This window comes from Centropristis striata, chromosome 2, assembly GCF_030273125.1.
Source record: "Centropristis striata isolate RG_2023a ecotype Rhode Island chromosome 2, C.striata_1.0, whole genome shotgun sequence".
Lineage (NCBI taxonomy): Eukaryota > Metazoa > Chordata > Actinopteri > Perciformes > Serranidae > Centropristis > Centropristis striata.
The window spans coordinates 12,507,128-12,527,395 of record NC_081518.1 but is presented as its reverse complement, the minus strand read 5'-3'; the positions used below and the strand labels follow the sequence as shown (position 1 = coordinate 12,527,395).

The following is a 20,268-nucleotide window of genomic DNA, read 5'->3' as shown; positions in this document are numbered from 1 at the left end:
TGCCGCTAATCCACCAATCACACTGCAGCAGAGGCGGGTCAAAGAAAAAGAGTTCAGTTAACCCTGAGAATTGATTTGTAGGCAAATTCACCAACTTTGACCTAGACAACAAGAACACATCGTCACCCTGTTAAAATAATCGCCTAACTCGTTTTTTCAAGTTTTGCAAGAAATACAAAAAGTGTAACATATGACATTTATTGATCATTTCACTCAGAAGGGATGTAACAAAGAATGGCTATTGGCATACTAATAACACTGTGTGTAAACTATGTAACTTAGGAGAAATAAATGACTTAAGCAATTTTTTGAACATGCCTTTGTGACTTAAGCAATATATGGTCACACAAGCCTGTCAGAAACATGACATGACAAGTATCATGAGCTTTAATGTTACTTCAAAGTGTCATTATTGTTCATGACACATCCCATGTCATGTTTATGACACGCTCATGTCACTCTTATGGAGACACCTTCAAAATAAAGTGTTACCATATCTTGCTTAAGTCACAAAGGCATGTTCAAAAATTGCCTACGTCACATTTTATTTTGACTTAGGCATAATAAATCCGCCTAAATCACACACTTGACATAGGCCATTATCTTAAAGGGGTAAAATCACATGATCTGATCAACTGAGGATGTAGGCGATTTTACCAAAGGTGGCCGGCGTCATGAGGAGATGATTTAGGCAAAAAAAAAAAATTTTGACAAAAAATTACTTAGGCTATTATTTTAACAGTGTGACGACATATATTAAAAATATTTTATGTTTTGCCATAGTTTTGTGGTATGGGTCTTGAATGGTGCAAAATAATTATTCTTATTAAAATAAGATAAATTAAGATAATTTTTTCAGTGCTTAATTGTATTAGCTAATCAAAATGTATTATTAGGGCCTCGGGGCAATCGCACCGAGCACTGGTCCCATACAGCAATAGCTGTAGGGACCAGTGCCACCACTACTGTTATACTGTGGATTTCTTCTTATTCCTCTTCCGGACGCAATTTCGTCTTTTTGCTATTAAAGAATTACACATTTTAATCCTCTAACCCCCTGTATATCATGTGAAGACCATAGGTGAAGACCCATTTCCCACTAATATCCATGACACTTTTGGGCACTTGGAAGTGTGAAATGTGTTGTGTATAATTAGAAAAATAATATTATTAAAATTAATATTTATCAGAGAAATTTAACTTGTGTTTTTCTTTCCTTTTTTTAAAATAATGTATGGCATTATAACTGTGTTATACTGCACAGAAGACATTTTTGAGTTGTTCCCACTTGCCATGATTTTGCTGATTCCATAGAAGTGCAGAACTTCTATGCTGCATGTGAAATACAAGACCACAGTGAGTAAAATGTAAAAAGACCAAATAATTACAGGTGTTTTAAACTGGTTTATTCAATTTTTCTATTTATACTATGCATTAAAAAAAATAAAATCATTACATTTTCAAGTTGGTAACCAGAATCAGAATCAGAAGTACTTTATTGATCCCCAGGGGGAAATTACTTAATTCTTTATCCTTAAGCTGTTTTAATAATTCATCATGTTAAAAATCATGTAAAATATTGCTGTTAATTTGTGTATGTGTGTGTCTATCGTATTGTACTTGTGTTTTAAATCACATACCAGGTTGCGGACCACCGGGGATGAGGAGATGGAGCAGCTGTGAGGAGGAGATCTCAAACCTTCTGGAGTATGTGCCTTGGGAGTTCCGACCCAGAGCTCTGTATTATTGTTGTTGAGTTTAAGGAAGTTGGATGACATCCAGTCCAGGTTTTGATATCGTGCAGGCAGTTGACTATGTCTGTATGTCTGTCGTATATATAGGTATATTCATATACCTATGCATACAACATACATAATGAATACAAATAAATTAATAACATACACAATTGACAGTAGTGTTAACAGTGTTCCGTGGTTATCTATTGAAAAGTCCTCTGCAGTTCTTAGTCTTGTCTGTTCTAAGAGGACGAACGTCGGACGAACGGACGGACAGAGAGACAGGCAATTCTCTATTATTTGTTAAGCCAAACCTGCCAATCTATTATTATTCCAGTCATTTAGAGTAGCTCAACGCATGTTGGGATATCAAAATTATTTCACTGTGCTTTTCTTACTGTTACACGGCATACAATCCCTCTACTAACCCTTGACCCCAACATTTCTGTTTACTTTATTTGCAAAACATTAGTTAAGCTTTCTTCAGAATGCATTATTTAGGAAGCTTGCATCACTTTATTATTCAGCAGAGAATGGAGGAATGGATTAATTTTGTACTCGAGTTAACAACTTTGCATTCCTCATTGCCTCTGTGGCCTGTGAGGGGTACAGATGTTCGAGCTCCTTCAGTTTCAAGGGAAGGCAGTCTGAGGCAGACTTTGTCCTAGCAGCTGCTGTTAAAGCACCACACTTGTGAAATAACGGTTCCCAAGAGTCGCCTTGGTTCCTAAATTTTACTTGCTTAACTTTCTGTTCACAAGCCTGCTGCCAGAAGTAACATAACCTTGTTCGATTTAAATTGACAACATGATGGAGGTGACACTACTACGCTACTGGGTTATTTTGACAATCATTTTACCTTTCTGATCTCATCAGACAGGAAATCTGAATTACTTTTCAAAGTAATTTTATTTTGTTGAAAACTAATAAACATATTAAAAACAGGATGCAATGACTTACAAATCCTTTGCAACCTACATTCAATGGGATACAGTACAAAGACAAGATATCTAATGCTCTTTTACAGAGCGTCCCAACTTTTTGGGAATTGTGGTTGTCTAGATAAACTACATTTTACAGTAGCTTGCCGGAAGTTCATTCTATTTGCATAGTAATTCAAGAAATACAATTACTTTTTGCCTTTTCTTGAGTCGTTAACTACTGAAACTTCAAACTATTTTTGGCCATGAAAGCTAAATTATTATTTACCATTGATTCTCTTCTGGAATTGAACTAGCTTTGACTACCCGTGCCCTCTTTTTCTTTGATACCCATGACATTTGACCTTTGTGTAGTGCATGCATGCAAAAGTCAGTTGCTAAGATTGTCCAAGTCAGATGTAACAAAACTGACGTTTAGCCCAAAACACCAGTTCCATTTCTTTTAGATAAATGGCTTTTAGTGGGATATTATATCTTTAGGATTACTTTTGTATGACCTGTGACATTGAGTGGCATTTTTGCTGGCATGTGACATTACATTTGCGTTATATATTGTTATAATTTTATACCACAAAGTAGTTTAAACCACTTTCGATACCCAAAGCGAGATTCTTCAGATTTCTTTGCTGTAGCACAACTTCTCCAGTGTGAAGGATCTTGCAGCTTGACAAGCTCTGCTTTTAAGAAGAAGAAGAAGAAGAAGAAGAAAAAGAAGAAGAAGAAGAAGAAGAAGAAGAAGAAGAAGAAGATTACTTTATTAATCCCACAACCGGGAAATTCAACCTCTTAAAGTAGCCTCCCCAGACACTGGAAACACGTTTTGCAGATGTTGGAGATTGAACTAGCAAAAGCAATTATTAAAAGCATAACGCTCCATAAGAAACATTGATGAATCAGTAAACATGGACAGCAAAGCTTCATTTTCCTGACGGACTAATTAGTAGCTCCAATCACATTTTAATAAATATTAACTGTCAGACTCAAATATGCGTACACCCTGCCAATCACACATGTAGGTCACAGTTGAATAATGGCCAACATGTGTTCAGAGTCTAATAGTATATTATCTTGTTGGTACATTTAATTAGACCAAGCTCTCTGACCAACTGGGATGATGAAATGGGTTTTGAAGTGTAATTATCCTGTGACTACATCCTGGTCACAGGCTGATGGAGCAAATCCTTTGACATGCAGAGCACATACACAGGTACGGTACCTCTTAATCAAGTCTTTGCAACCTGTCCACAGCAGAACATATAGCGCCATTAAATTAAACCCCACGTTCCAAAGCAAACACATTAGAGAGCAAATAACATTTATGTTGGTGTTTACCTTCAGGTCTTTATGCAAATATCAGCTCATGCACGTGTAGTGGAGGGTACATATCTAAACACAGTTCACCATCTGTTTATGAGTTTTTCATCAGACGAATCAAATTACTGTGTTCTTAGTCCTTCAGTTGTCTTTAGTAGTGTACATAGAAACTCCTTTGGGGTTTTTGAGCATTAATCTGCATTTAATGTTTCACTGTAAAGGAAACACAAAGTGGAGCTATTACTGCACTGATAATAAGGTTTCACCATCTGTTTTGGTTATTTTAAATCTTTAATGTGCGACTAGATGACCAACATTTCACAGTATTACTTCATTTCTACCGTATATACCTCCAGAAGTTTTATTCAATATTACAATTCAAACATAAACCAGTTGCAACCTGTTTTGGAAAATGTTTTATTTTCATTTTTTTAATGCTTTTTTGAGATAAATCTTTTAAGATGCATATTCTACATAATACTCATTAATTTTCAGAATTTTAACCCTCTAAATTTTGACCCTTCTCCATTTTCTGTATACAAATCCTAAGGGGTATTTTTTATTATTTGACTGGGATATGTCAATGATTAGCAACAACATTGATTTTGATACATTTCCGTTTACTGTTTTGTGTCACATTTTTTTAAAAGTACTGTCCCTAAAAAGCTATACAATACTTTGATATAATATAACCCTCACTAAGTTAAATATTTTTAACTCAATTTGAGAATACAGTTGTAATTCTGTGCAGTGACCAGCAGATGTCACCTTGTTATGCAAAATGTGTATTTATTGTAGCTCAGTATAATCCTGTACAACTTTTTCAGCATCCCTGTGCATCAGCTTTCAAATTCTTTAAACTTATTTGAAAAGTAAGAAAAATGTTGCAGTTGAAAAGCAATTAGTTAGCTATTAGTTCATAACCAATAGACAAAACATGCATGGCAGCAGTAGACTGTATTGAGATGGAAATAACATTTATGTACTTTTTTAAACATAGGTTACTCTGTTAGAATGCTCATGGTCAATCAGAGAGTCAACTGCTGAGAGCCCTGATGCAACAACAAATCTCTCGGCTGTCCTGCCAAACAGCAGCCATTCATTAGGAGGAGGGGTTATTTAATAGCCTACACCCCCATCACACACATACACACAATATCATCCCCGCATCCCGTCGGGTTCACAGATGAACTGAGGAATATCTCTGCTCTCACTCCTCTCTCGGTTTACATCATGGACATTGGACAACATTTCCTGTTCTTCCTTGCAGTGACCGCTGTCACAGTGAAAGGTAGGCGGTCACCGTGCTCTTTAATTACTAATTAACTTCTAAAAACCTGGATAATGTTTATGAGTGCGCTGGGGGCCGCCTGTTTCTCGCGGTTTTTGTGTTTCATGTGTGTAATTAAACTGCCCAGGATTGATTTGCCAGCCTCCTAAGTGGAATTGCAAACCTGTAGTACCAAACACAGAGTTAAGGTAACATTATTATTATTATTATTATTTATTTATTTATTTATTTATTTATTATTTTATTATTATCATAATTATTATTATTTATTTGTTGTTGCATCACTTACATATACGTATAAAAAACACGAAATAAACAATATTATAATTTAAACATTTTTAGCACTGTCTTGCTGGACTCACATTGTATGAGGAAATTTGAAAGAAGTTAGTTAATTGATTGATTAACGATACATTTTTAACGATACAGAAGGCTGAATGCGGTGAAACTGTATAAAAGACAAGACTTGAATTACTATTTGATGTAACCGTGCAGCCATCAGTTATGTGCTTATGGGTGATTGCATTGGCGGGGGACTGTTATATGAAGTGATTTTTTGTGTTTTAGTTTTTCCCGATGAACCATTAGATACTTTAACCCCTTCATAAAAAAACCCTTCTTTATTTGAACTGCTGACATTCCATGATCACACTGAGGTCTCAAATATTGATGAGGGATCCAAAGTAAACAATAGGTGTTTTCGGATCCAAAGAACTTTTTCATAGTTCTAAAAACCACCCTTTTTATTGTGTTCACACCACAAGAACCCGGAATGACCTTAGCTCTCAGAATGCTGTGTTGATCCAAAGAAGTGGGTGTATGGTGATTAGTCGAACAGAGCCAATGCAGCACCAGCCACTGTCATTTTTGTATGACCGCCAGAGGTCAGCCCTACACACTGGTCTGTATGTGACTGAGAAAACTATACTATTTGTTCAGGGGGCGAAGCTGCTCGTCCGTTGTCATAACGACAGTTATTTTACTTCACTCATTTCATTTAAAAGTTAATAGGGCACAAGCACAGAGTCGTGCAAAAGCGGTAGCCTACTGTACCTCTAACTCAGAAGCCCCATGAAAGTGACACGTGAGCGACGCATATACGTTCTATTTGGCAATCCACACAGACTCTGTCTTCCCCATGTCTGTCACTTTGTTTGTATTGAGACAAAATCATACTAACTACTAATATCCAAAATAGTCACAGCATAGACACTATCAATAACTATTTCTGTAACACATTGACAATATAATCACAAAATCGCATTGACCAAACGCGGCCAGCCATATACTAGGTTTTTACCTAGTCTTGTTAAAAATCTGTTAGCGGTGTAAACAATAGACACCAAAATAACCAAAACGACAGCAACTACAGCAATGAAAATAGATCGACAGTGAAGTCTAGTCTGTTTGGTCAGAAAACGCCTATTGCTTATCATTAAGGGGCCATAGGCCAAAAATGATTACAATACATGTTACATCATCTTATAAACTCTTCATTCTGTCTGTAGTGTGAGGCTGATTTTTCTGTCAGAACTGAAATTCATGCAGCTTTTACTGTTTGATGCTACGTGAAGTTTCTTATAATTGGCATCAATGAAAACAGCAGGCAGTTTTTTTGTAGATAGAAATGAGGAAAGTAAATTGCAGTTCATTTGTGTTTGCATTGTTTTCCCATTTTTTCCTTTCCCACAGTTAAAAATGACTGTGATAGAGAGAGAGGGGAGGGGAGAGAGATAGATAGATTGACACAAACAGGCTGAGCGACAGCTTGAAATTGCAGGAAATGTCATTCTCAGTTCACCACTCAAAGACCGCCATTGTAATGGATCGCTGAACAACAGTTTCTGTACTAAAACCAGAATAACGCTGTTTGTGCCTTTCAAACTATGTTGCAACATGTATTTCCACAGTGTGTGAACAACACACCCTGCTGCTTCTTGTGCTCCATCTAAAAGAACACATCACAGGTCACCCCTTGCAAATTTGAAAAACACTGATAAAACAATCTCTTCTTTTAATGATAATTAGTTCAGGAAGCCTTCAAGACGTGCTGTGTCTCATCAGATTTGCTCAGATCTGCTCTGAATTTTGAATATTTTGATTAAGGCAGTTAATGGTAATCACTGACTTAGACTCTTCAGTCTGCACTTTACAGGAGCCACTTAATTGAGGCTTCCCTGAGAGTGAAGTACTAAAGAGGCAGATGGAGAGAGGTCTCGTTAGCGCGCGCACATGCATGCACATTTAAATGTCTCAGCACATGTCCGGGGTACTTAAAGCACTTGTCCATCTCTGTGACATTATTAAGGCTTTTCAATTTGATTAAGAGGTAGAAAGCCTTTGCTTCTCCATTTTTATGGCTCCCAGCTCACTTTCAGCAACATGTTGGCGACATATCAGCAATGGTCCTATTGTAGTCTGATTGCCAGTAATGTACTGGGATGTGTTACAGAAAGATCTTAGGACAATAACACACATTGATGTCATTTTGCCGATATTCATAGTGAAATTTGATTATGGTGAGGTTTAAAGGGGGCACATCTACAGGGGATTGAGCCGTGGACAAAGACAAGCTTTCAGCTAATCTTTCAGTGTTTCTTTTTTTATGAAGAACCGGATGCAACAAAAGGAAGAGGAATGGAGAGATGCCTGCAGACAACAGCATCTCTGCCAAATCATCGGGATAATGTGCTTCTCATAGGTGGTTTAGGATAATTGGGCCGCGGCCATTAGTGAAGTGAATAAATGCTGCCAAAAACGCTCCATAACTCAAGAGGGGATACGAGAGTGTGTTAAAATGAGAGACGGGTCTTATTTGAGATTGCAGTGAGATGAATCTAATCCAGGTCTTTATATTTGGATGATTGCCTTGTCTGGCTGTACTTCACTACAGTAGACTTTGTTGGTTACAAAGATTTAACTAAAAGAGACTTCATCACACATTCAACATTATCAAACATTAAAGGCATAATGAGTGGGAATTATCTATTCTGACAGAGGGTGGGGTCACTGCAGAAAAACTGCTACACATTTCTAGTGGGTTATAAATGGTGACTGAGAGAGGTCATACTTTCATACTTTTTCAGGAAAAACCTACTCATTATATGTTTAAATAAAATGCTAATTTATTCTAAAGTGAGGGGTTTAAGTGTAGCCATAAATTTAACAAGAGTCTTGAGTCACATCTATCTATAAAAGCAAGAAGCGCGTATGTGTGTGTGGGTGTGTGTGTGTGTGTGTGTGTGTGTGTGTGTGTGTGTGGATGTGGATGTGTGTCTAGGGCATATCTCACTGACCGGTCTGACCGACCTAAGATTTCGTATGTGGCTTATGCATCCTCTATTTTGAAGATTTTTGAATTCATTTTTCAAAATATTATTTACGGAGGACGTGTTGCGGCATTGCACTGTTTCCGATCTGACACCTTTTAGGGGAGCTTCGCCTCATTGTGTGATAGGCCTACACTTGGTCAGTAACACAATTCGCTCTGGATTTCCATGCCTGACTCATCTCATCTGTAAGTTTATTTAGCCTACCTATCTTAGCCTAGTTTTAAAGTGTGCTACAAGGTTCGATTTTCCAATAATATTTGAATAGTTTCCAGCAAATATCAATGTTCAATGTATATGTGCTGGATGGTGTGCGTACTTTACAAAAAGTAAGTGTTTTATCTACTTAATCTCCCACTATATGAATAAATACTTCCTATGGGCACTGCACTAGTGGTGTAAATTGGAGCTGGAGTGATGGTGGGTATCTGCAAGATGAAGCAAAATTATGAACATAAAGAGGCGCGATAATTAGCCAGATATTCAGGCAGATATTGGATTATTTGGGAGCAGGATGAAAGTAGCTTTGGGTCTGTCTAATCAAAAAGTAGTGGTCCTAGTGAGTGATTTCATATCTGCCAAGCTGAAATGACTGTACAGTAAAACAGATTTTATTCTCAAGTCTTTCTGTAAGAGAAATCGCACTGGATATATCCTGGAATATAGTTGTAAAACATATGATGCTCTTGAGAAAACATTGCAAATCAAGTAAACTGTTGAAAGGAATGAAGCACTGTGTTTGCTTACCACCAACAGCTTTTTTCCAGCATCATCTGTTCACACTATTTTCCATTCCACTTGCCAGCCTGCACTGTAGCTACTAGTGCACCCCCATTAATTTCAGATGCAACCCAGTTAGGTATTTCTTCTGTAAAGCGCTATACAAATCAATTCATGGTGCGTTGAACTGAAATGCAAAGTAATTCTTTAGTGTAGACATGGACTTCACAAGAGTCTTGAGAGTGGAGCTGGGCATTATAGATGGAAAGAAATGTTGATAATGAGCCAGAATTTCATGGAGAGATTGGATGACGTGGGAATGTGGTTAATGTAGCTTTGCCTCTATCTCATCCCTCCATCAAGTAAACATTCTGAGTTAAAGTCCTGTGTTTGTCTTACCACCCTAAGTGGATCTTCTCGTTCTTCCTTTCCTCCTCACTTTGCTTTTACTCTCCGCAAAGTCACTTCCACTTACTACAGCGGTAGAGGGCGCCGCTAACTCCAAACGTACATATGGGATGTTCTTAGCTGCTGTACAAACAACACATGGGTTCATTTTATGGGTGGAAGACATGCTCTAACTTTTAGGTCAAAACACCACTTTGCTTTTCTGGCTACATACTCTTGTTTTTGATATTTTGGCTATATCTTTGGGGTTAACTGGTTATTACTCTGGGGTTTCATCACTTTAAACACATGCACTTCAGTTATCTAAATCCTCTGTTAGATGCATGCTGAGTAGTCAAAAACACTTGATCACAAAAAGTTCAGTACTATGAAGTCCTTCTCTTTGGATTTTCTGCTGGTGAAGCTCAGCTCTGTCTCTCTTTGTTTCTAATAAACGGCTTTTTGCTCTTGCTTGAAATAGAAGTCAGTTGTATTGGACAGACACTGAGCTGAAAGCAGTCTCAGACAGTCATCAATTCAGTTTGTAGCAGAAATAAAGGTTGTTTGTCCTGCAGGATGGCTGTGTGAATGGGAGTTTAGAAGTGCAATTGAAAAGGAATTGGCAATAGCTGTGTGACTGACAGTGTCTGTCTTGCTCATTTTTGTGTCTCTAAGCCAGCACCACCTGTGGCCGCCAGCATTATGTTGTAGGAGTGTTTAGTTGTCGGTCCGCCCGCCCGCCTCGACATTCGTCTGTTTGTCACATTCTTTTGAATGCCTAAAAGCAATTTCTTAAAATTTGGCTCAAATATCAATTTGGACTCAAAGATGAACTGACTACATTTGTGACGTCACAAAATACGTTTTAGGCCATAACTCAAAAATCCATACACTACACAATTGTGACAGAGTTTGTGTGAAAACATTATTGCTGTCATCAAATGTCAGAGTTCACAAGGTGTAACGCGTTTGGGGACTTTTTAAATTTGATGGAGAACATCAAAGTTAATTTTTCAGTGGATATATTGTAAAGCTTTTCTTTGAAATGTAATAATATGTCTGAGGAAAATGTTAGTATTCCCAAAGGCTTCATATATTTCCACGTCATTATGTTACCTCCCTGCTAGTCTGTTAATGGTAAGATTAATATTTGTTGCTGTTGTCGAGAGGGGTGTCTACACCCATAATTAAAGATTTGTCTCCTGCCATGAGTCTGGACAGACATGGATGTAAACTGCGACTTGGCTGGTTGGGAGAGACTAACTATTGCAAGGCGGTAATTCTAGTTTTCTGACGTGACTATGAAAGTATGTTGACTGTGCAGGTTTCTGTGTCTTCTGTAGTTTCTCTTCAGGGTGTCCAGCAGCGCAGACTGTACCATGACCTGATGAGTGACTACAACACACTGGTGAGACCAGTCAAAAATGACTCTGAGAGTCTCACTGTTAACTTCGGCCTCACCCTCATGCAGATCATGGATGTGGTACGTAAATCATGACTCTCATGTTACATACATAGGCCTACATATGCAAGGTGGTGTTCCAATAACTCACTCTTTAAGTTTAGGTGATAATCAGTTATCATCAGTAAACATATCACAAAGATTCTGATGCACAGCTATAATCAATTCTCATGCAAAATGATGTATTTTTTATGTGTTTCTGTTGTCTTTATTGCACATGCATGCATTTTGGATAATTCAGTCATTTACATCTGGCTTCAGATATCTGTAAGTCCTAGATTCAAAGTGAAATTGATGCAGAAACTTCCGCATGACTGATGAAATAAAACAAGCTTTTCTGTAAGAAAGCTCACTGAAATATCAAAATCACTTTGATTTATTCTCTTTTGCTGCCTTGCTGATAATCAGTCCCCACTGCTTAACAGTCAATTCATTCTCCATTACCGCTGAGAGGTGAAGCCACTGTGGATATTTATTTTTGAGTACATGATTGTTCCTTTATGAAACTTAAGCTGAGAAATAATAATAAATATCACTTCATTACTTTCAAACAGGATGAGAAGAACCAGGTTTTGACAACCAACATTTGGCTAAAGCTGGTAAGACCTTTCTCTGTACAATTTACAACACCAAGTCCAAAAAAGCTGCGATGCTATGTAAAATGTAAATAAAAACAGAATGCATGAAATTCAGAATTCAGTTTAATATTCAGTTTAAACACTAGATATCATATATTTGTAATCTGTTAAAGTGAATAGAGGTTGCACATGATTTACAAAGCATTGCATTCAGTGTCCAAGCGAGCCCAGTCCATTCCCTCTCACCTTCATACACATCTTCCTCCTCCATGCAGTGAGGTGAACACAGATGTTTTATCGCAGCCTGTCCATTGTATCACTGGTTTCCTGCAGCTGCACCGTCAGCACGCTGCATCTAGGCTGTTTGGTCTGTTTTAAATCACCCTGTGAAATCACAGCAGCTATCTCACTCAATCTCTCTCCACTACACACCCTGCACATCGACTTCAGCTCTCAAAGCACAAGATAGCACAGACAGCATCCACAGTATCTACCTTCTGTTGGCGCTGATGTAGAAAATGCTGGCACAGTCTACTTGTGTGGGAAAGAAAGTTTAAATGTCCTGAAGATGTTCACCTTTGAAAGTCACTTTTTGAATAAAGAATAAGCAAGAATTATGCTGAAGTGCCTTTAACCTGCATTCTTTGTAATGGCTCAAAGAATGGTTGCAAAAAGTAGCCAGATTGTATGTTAGGCAACAGAAATATGACCCTACTTCTCACTTGATTTGTTACCTCGATTAATATTTTCATAATGAGTTTATGGTCCCGATTGCTAGTTTCAAGTCTTCTTCAATACAGCATGATGTTCTTTTTGTAAATGATGGTCCCATTTCCAGTAAAATTGACAATAAAGCAAGTTATGCAGTCAGGTTTTCAGTACAGCTGTGTCATCAAATTTCTTTGACAAGAAGTAGGACAAATAAGGTTTTCGGTATGGATTGAGTTGGGCGGAGGGTGTTTGTTTCTATGTTTTGTTATCTTTTTATTATCATTATTTTCTCCTTTCTTTTTTATGTAAATCGCTTTGTGTTGCATCTCGCTTGTATGAAAAGTGCTATAGAAATAAAGTCTGATTGATTGATTGATTGAGTTGTGACACGCTTCAGCAGCAGTCCACAAAACAGTGGGTGGAGTCACAGTGACTAGGTCCACTTTTATTTTATTATATTATAATTATAATTATAATGTTTTGTGTGATATAATACAAGCTTACCCAATGCTGTATACTTCATGCTTTTTGAATAGCAAAAAGCACATTCCTATTCCTCCCCAGATGTCACTGAAATCTGGCAAAGGCATTGGACTCGATTCGTGTAGCATGTCACTGCATAATGTTACCCACAGCTGCTGTCACATACATTTATTTTACCCATTATAGTTACTGTCAGTGCCACTAAAAACACATGAGTGTTACAGTAAAACCCAGGTTGAGATTTCAAATGAGGCTTGCCAAACGCAAAGTGCCATACAGGTTTGAAAGACATGTTTAACATATCTATGAAAAAATATATGAAAAGTGTGATGTGTTTCTGTATCCCACAGGAATGGCATGATTATTACCTCCAGTGGAATACATCAGACTATCCAGGTGTAACCAATGTGAGATTTCCGGACCATCTCATTTGGAAGCCAGACATTCTGCTGTATAACAGGTCGGTATTGTAAGGACAGATCCGTTGGGTGCTGCGCTGTAATTGGATATGCATGGTGTCAGACTCAGCATGCATGCATTGTCCTCTGCACAATATAATGGGAGAGATCACAGAGGGAGGATGCATTTTTGGATTTTTGTTTTCCAGAGTTAAAAACAAGATTGTTACAGTGACACCGACTGTGATACATTAGTCACAGCGGAAATTATTTTTTGAAGCACAGAGGAATCATTGTCTTTCTTTCTTTCTGTTATGTTGTCTTGAAATTTTGTCAGGAAGAAAAACATTAGGCCCCATTCAAAAACCACATCATGATTGTAATGCACTTCAAATGTACATGCATGATGAAGCACTCAAAAATTGTTTTTGGCAGGTTTACTCATTTCAATTACATTTAAACTCTCCAACGGAAAAAAAGTATCATAAACCAAAAAAATCCATTAAATTAAATACAAAGGAAACAAATAGATTATCAGAAATGTGTGTAAGTATAGCTAATCTACCTAATACACATTGATAAAGTTTATGTAATTAATTTAATTGTTTGACATTTAAATCGTAATGTGTTCTGATTATGTCATCAAGTTAAAATTTAATCATTTCAATTGCATAGAAAGTATTAATTGGAACAAAAACAAATTTTAAATACACAGAATGAGTAATGACAATAATGTAATCAACTTAAATTAGCTAAAGTATAGTAGACATAGTTACATACATGTCTTATAATGCATTCTTTTAGATTGAATTACATGGTACTTTTTTTGGTTTAATTGGATGGATTTTTAATGTAATTGATTGAGTGATTTAAGAGAATTTTTAATTATTTTGGTATAAACAAGAAGTAGTCCAGCGGCAGGTAAAGACACCTGTGAGAAAATGGTTTGTTTTATTAATTAAATGCCTTGTGAATTAATTTGAATTTCAAATATGCTTCTAAATTAAAATAAAATAAAAACTTTGCGTGAGTGCCTCCCATTTTTCAAGACTCCTTTCCTTGAAAACTAGTTTTGGCTTTTTTGGTTCCCCTAATTCAGCTGACACTGACAGAGCTACATGTTTTTAATGTTTTCATAAATTCTTCTTTTTATTATAAGGTGACATATTTGTTAATGAAACACTTAAAAAACAACAACCTTGAGATAAGAGAGACTAATGAAAGAAAATTAACTTTAAAACTAACTAAGCTGTGCTTTCATGTTGCTGGTCCAACCAACATGTTGCAACAAACATTATATTATATAATATATTATAATTGACACTTATTGCCGTAATTTAAGCCCATTCTTTAAATCTTGTCTACAAATGGCCCAAATTTGGCGAAACAGTATTGAAACATGGATTCTAGTTTTAAAGAAGAGAGGACATATGACAGCATACACAAGCAGTTTTTTCCTTTCTCCCATAAAATATAGAACTTTATTTCATACCAGAGTGGAGAATTGCCTGGAGTTCACCAGAACATAAAAGCCACCTGTATAAAATAAATATAATCAGGTGGCTACATGTCAGAATATGATGAAATATTCAGACTTTTGCTCTTGTTTCATGAGGTCTGCAAAGACTTCATGAAACAAGACCCCACGTTGCCACAGGACTTATTCTGAGTGTCCTGCAGAGAGAGACCCGCAAGACAGAATGAAAGACAGATACATCAGGATTAGTACACAAAAGTCTCATATTCTTTTGAGGAAAAAAACTTGAATACTTATAATTTTTTTATCTGATACAAGCATGGACTATAAAAAATGCATAACATGTATTTCTTTGTTAAACAACAGTGAAGGGTTAATCATAAATGTTCCTATAAATTAACCCCTTATATGTGTTCCAGAAAGAGAGTAATGTTTGGAGGACAGGGGATCTTTAGTGGAGGTAGTAGGTGACTGTATGTGACGCCACATAGAAGAAGTGTACATCATCTGAAAGCTGGTAACCTGAACTCAGCACCGTGTCAAGTTCTTCTTAAATCTGTGACACAAAATAATGAGTTAATTAAAATGATTAAAGTGTATAAGGGTTTAGAACATTATGATGAGTCTATGAAGCCCATTTCAATTATGTCGCATAAGCTGTTGCAGCGTTCGGTGCTAACAATATTTTTATATATTTTATATTTTTAACTCAGGAATGGATTTTAATAGAAGTAAAAAAAAATCCCTCTTAAATACCAAATTAAGACACTAAGACCTTGAGGAACCCCATAGAAAAATCCATTCAATGCTCTTTTTGGCGACAAGATGACGATCATTTCTGTTCTGGAAACTGCTGAGAAACACCCTTTTTTGTCAATAAAAAATAATAATAGGAAAGCCACTAGTCCTCTGAATGCTCTAGGTATCTTGTTTTTGGTTAAGGTTAAGTTTTAAAATATCCTCTTACTACAAAGAAATGCCTACTATTGGAACAAACATCATCACACATGAATAAAATGAGCTCATTGGGCTCATTGAATCCCTAAGAGTCTCAGTTTTCCATTGATTCCCAACTTATGCACCTCCATGACTGTTTAGGGACCCTAATATGTAAATATATATTTTTTTACAATAGGCGGAAATGACACAGTTGTACTACCTGAGAAAAACTTGTTTGCCTTAAACTGCAGTGCATTAGCATAAAGTGGGCATGTCTATAAACGGGACCCCTTTGAAAATGGCTATGCACATTTCTCCTAGCCTGTTTTTGGAGCATTATTTCAAGCTCCTTCCTGACAAGATATCACAATATGGTTGGTACAAATACATTATTGAGATCTAGTTCCTGTTTCATATGATACTGATATCTTCTGTGTAGCCTTAAAACTGAGTCAGCTGTTGCCTCTGACAGAAAAAAAATCAGCAGCACCCACCGGCGTAAAGCAAAAGGGTTAAACAATATTGCACTGACACTGCTGGTCCTGTAAGGTAAGCTGGTTCTCAGACAGGATTGTTGTATTTCAAGGTTAGTGGTGGTCTGCAGTTTAAATATATTCATCTCAGTCTAGACGAGGGCTTTGAAGCAATAAATCATTTAGACAAATGAATAAACTTGTAGAAAAAGGAGCATTTTATTATATGTCCCTAATGGAAAATGCTATACAGATCACCATTTATCAATCTTTAAAAGAAAGATCTGAACAAATCGCATTAGAGCACTCTACTCGCCCATCGACTAATGAGGGGGAAAGCATTGTACTTCATTTGTCATTGTCTTTCTGACTAAAGGCTTGATTTGAGACTTCTTTGTATTAGACGCCGCTGCAAGTTAATTTTTTTTTTCTTTTCAACTCCAGCTCAACTATGCTTCAACCTCTGGGGAGTTTATTTAGAGGGAGTGAATTGTGTGTAGCAGGGGAGAATGAGGGTAACCACTGAATAACCATCTCCAGGGAAACGTTGCATCAGTTGTGACTCCTGGTGTGCTGTGTACCTGCTGCAATAATGAACAAGAGAATTATTTTTATTTTCCCCCCACATCTGTTCCATCTCTGTTTGTGGCTCTTCCAAATTTATGTTGCATCCTTATAATTAAAAGGGGTTCTCGCAAAGGTTATATCAGTGTATGAATTTATTAAAATGTCTCCCCTGAAGCTGTTCTTTGGTTGCAGATAACTCAGCAGTAAATACTGACGTAGCTTCTTGTTGTCCACAGTGCTGATGAAAGATTTGATGCTACTTTCCACACCAACATTTTGGTCGACCCTTCTGGCACCTGTTCCTACTTACCTCCAGGTGAGAGTCATAATCAGCCCTCACACATCACTATCAGACAAAACCAGATGTTTACTCACTGGTAATGTTGGACGTTGGATCGTTGCTCCGTCCCCTCTGCTATTTAACACAGAAGATTTTTTTTTAATTGTCACAGATGCTTAGCCTGGCTAACACCAGACTATTCTCAAATGTGGGCTAGTCTGGCAACGAGCAATGTATTTTTCCGTAGAGGAGGTGTGGTTTACGATCCTCCGGAGCCGTTTATTGGACGCTTAGAATGTCTATCAAAAGCGTGTGTTGGTAGCTCTTAGCCAATCAGATCAGTTATACCAGATGACGTAGTAGAGCAACAGAAATGGATGTTTGTTGTGTGTGTGTCTGTGAGAGAGTGTTGTTTGCTGCTTTGCTTCTCCAGTTCTCGCTTTCTGCAAGATTATTTATTTTCACGCTTTATTCCCCCTGATGTCATTCAGCCACACACATCCACTGATTTTATGGGCAATAAACAAGCTGCTGCGGGCCTCTCGGTGGCTCCGCTGTCCGCGGTAGCGGGGCTGTTAGCCGCTAGCGGCTATTAGCTATTAGCCGCTAGCGACGCTAATAGCCGCTAGCGACGCTAATAGCCCCGCTACCATAACGCCGGTTATCTCAGCGGAGCCGCCGAGAGACCTTCCGCCTTTCAACTTTCGCTCTAAACTATTTAAAACACCATCTACAGTTAAAGAGAGTTTCGCATCTGCAGCAGCCATGTTGGATCCGGAAAACTACAAGCTTCCAAGTGCAGAGTAGTACGCGTCATCGTCTTGCCGTCCCTCCCCGCTCTGTGATTGGATCCCTAAAACAGGGCTAAGAATCCTTCCTGGATTCCAGACTCCGTTGCAGTTCGAAATTAAATTCGAGCGCGCAAGGCAGTCTGGGTATACCCCAACAGATGCTACTAGTTTTGGTAAATGTCTGATAGTCACAGTTTAACCTATGTAAGCAGCAATTTAAAGACTAGCATATGAAAGAAATGCTATTGCATAAACAAACTTAACCATATACCGTAGTCTATCTTCAGAGTCAGAAAGAGCACATAGAAGCACATAGAAAGTAAATCTGTGAAAATTATATATGTGATAAAAAGTTAGCAGCACATAGTTATGGGTAGAGCTTAAAATAAAGAAGAAATTAAAAATCTAAATTTTGAAATAAATTCAAAATAAAGTCCTCGATCAATTGTGGCATCACACAATCTAAAACATAATAAGACTAAGCTACGTGCAGTTGAAGTGTCTTCAACCTGTGTTCTCTCTATTGGCCAGCAGAGGGTGACTCTACTGGTTGTTGAAAAAAGTCAGACTGCATCGAAGTCTATGAGAAAATAACCTTACTTCTCACTTGATTTATCACTTAGGTAAACATTCTCATAATGAGTTCATGGTCTCAACCACTAGTTTCAAGTCTCTTGGACACAACATGATGCTCCTTTTGTAAGATGTGCTCCCATTTAGAGCAAAATGGATGAAAAAACAGGGTTTGTTTTAGGGCTACCCTATGGTTAACATGTCACTACCACGGTGGCCTGTGTGTTTTCGTCTTTGAACTTTTACCCTTTCATAGTGTGTTCAGTTTCACAAAAAAACCTAATAATGTCTTGTTCAGTGTTGGACTAAAAGACACTCTGAGTAGTGAAACTGATGACAAAGCATCAGTTATCGATCCAGTCTGTGCATACACTGGTTGCAAAAAAAAACAATATGGCGTTGGCCATAAACCAAGATGGCGACGACCAAAATGTCCAACTCAAGGATACAGTGACTCACCGCACACACGGGCGCTAGCCGGTTAGCATGCTAATTTCGATAGATATCTCAGCAACACAATACATAGATGTTTCACTTAACCATGTGACCATGGACATATTACAAAATGTCAAAATATTAACTTCTTCACATTCTCTTGAAAATGTTGGTTAATTCTTTCGATGTTATAGACTAATTTTCTGTTCAAATCTCACACATTGTACCTTTAAAACCCATCTGAAATTAAACTGAATGTTTCTTTAGTTGTAAACAGCAGAAACAAAAAGGATGACATTTATATCTTTTTTTTTATTTATTTCATTAAGGTGCCTCCAAAACTGGATTGAACATACATAACCATATGGACTTAATCAATCAAATTTTTATTCAAGACTCAGGGTCCATAGGAGACAGATATTAAAAACAGGAACAATACAAATAAAATAAATTATACAGCAGACAAAAATATGACAGAAACCAAAAAATACAAAAAGATGATCTTCAGACCAACCAAAATAAACTGTTACGCCAGTGTCTTCAATATACCGAGGAGAGGCGGGTGGAGCTAACCTGAGGATTAGTAAGAGCAACGATCACACTATTTTCGGACTGTACAAGGCGACTCATAAATTTATACATCAGATTACATAAAAGCGCTTCACAAGTGGGCACACCCAGGCCAACAAATAGCTGGCTTGCACTGTGCCATCTTGGCTTATTTAATAGTAATCGCAAAGCATCATTGTAAGCCACCTTCAGTTTGTGCATGCTGTTCACCTTGTAGTAATGAAGAAATGAATCTCGATTTCGATGTTACTATGATGTTTTTATGATATATATTTACATATACAGTGGCAGTATGACATTAGCTCAGAGCCTGTCGGTCCTGATATATTCCCATCGTTGACTATTTAAAATGTTCTCTGCCATACTGCAACATTAAATGCTGCACCTGATTGAGGGCTTTAATGACAGTATGTCTGTGTGCTCCAGATATTTTGTCTCAACAGTTTTTAGCTTCAAGATTGCTGATGTCCACAATTTCCTTCATCCTTTCAGTAAAGCAGCTGTAGGCCACATCTGGCCCTGCAACAAAAATGTTTTGCCCTACAGCACTAGCTCCCCAATGAAGTTTCCCTTTCATAGTTTGCATCAAAACCTTTGCCTAATGTCACATAAATCGAAAGACACCAGATTTCAGAGAACAGTAACTACAATGAGGTATCATTATTTTATCATCCCATAATTACACATTTCATTAAACCACAATCAATAACTGACTGTCTGTGATTCAGAGTCATGTTCTCATAAATAAATATGAAGCGAATCAAAGCGTTCCAGCCCTGATTTCTCTGTGTTTCCCTTGTGTTTATGTGGCTA

The 20,268-nt window shown here is 37.3% G+C and overlaps 1 protein-coding gene across 2 annotated transcripts in view; it reads left to right on the top strand.

Moving 5' to 3' along the window:
* Positions 1-4,862: 4,862 nt before the first annotated feature.
* LOC131993679 (neuronal acetylcholine receptor subunit alpha-7-like) overlaps positions 4,863-20,268 on the top strand; it is a 32,298-nt gene continuing 16,892 nt past the window's right edge. The window contains exons 1-5 of one of the 2 annotated variants that reach the window (XM_059359675.1): positions 4,863-5,282; positions 11,062-11,201; positions 11,735-11,779; positions 13,303-13,412; positions 17,043-17,122. In XM_059359675.1, coding sequence (XP_059215658.1) covers positions 5,225-5,282; positions 11,062-11,201; positions 11,735-11,779; positions 13,303-13,412; positions 17,043-17,122 — 433 coding nt within the window. In that variant the 5' untranslated portion in view covers positions 4,863-5,224. Of the gene's footprint in view, positions 5,283-5,319; positions 5,471-11,061; positions 11,202-11,734; positions 11,780-13,302; positions 13,413-17,042; positions 17,123-20,268 lie in introns of those variants that run through there. The other variant, XM_059359682.1, reaches the window with a different exon arrangement.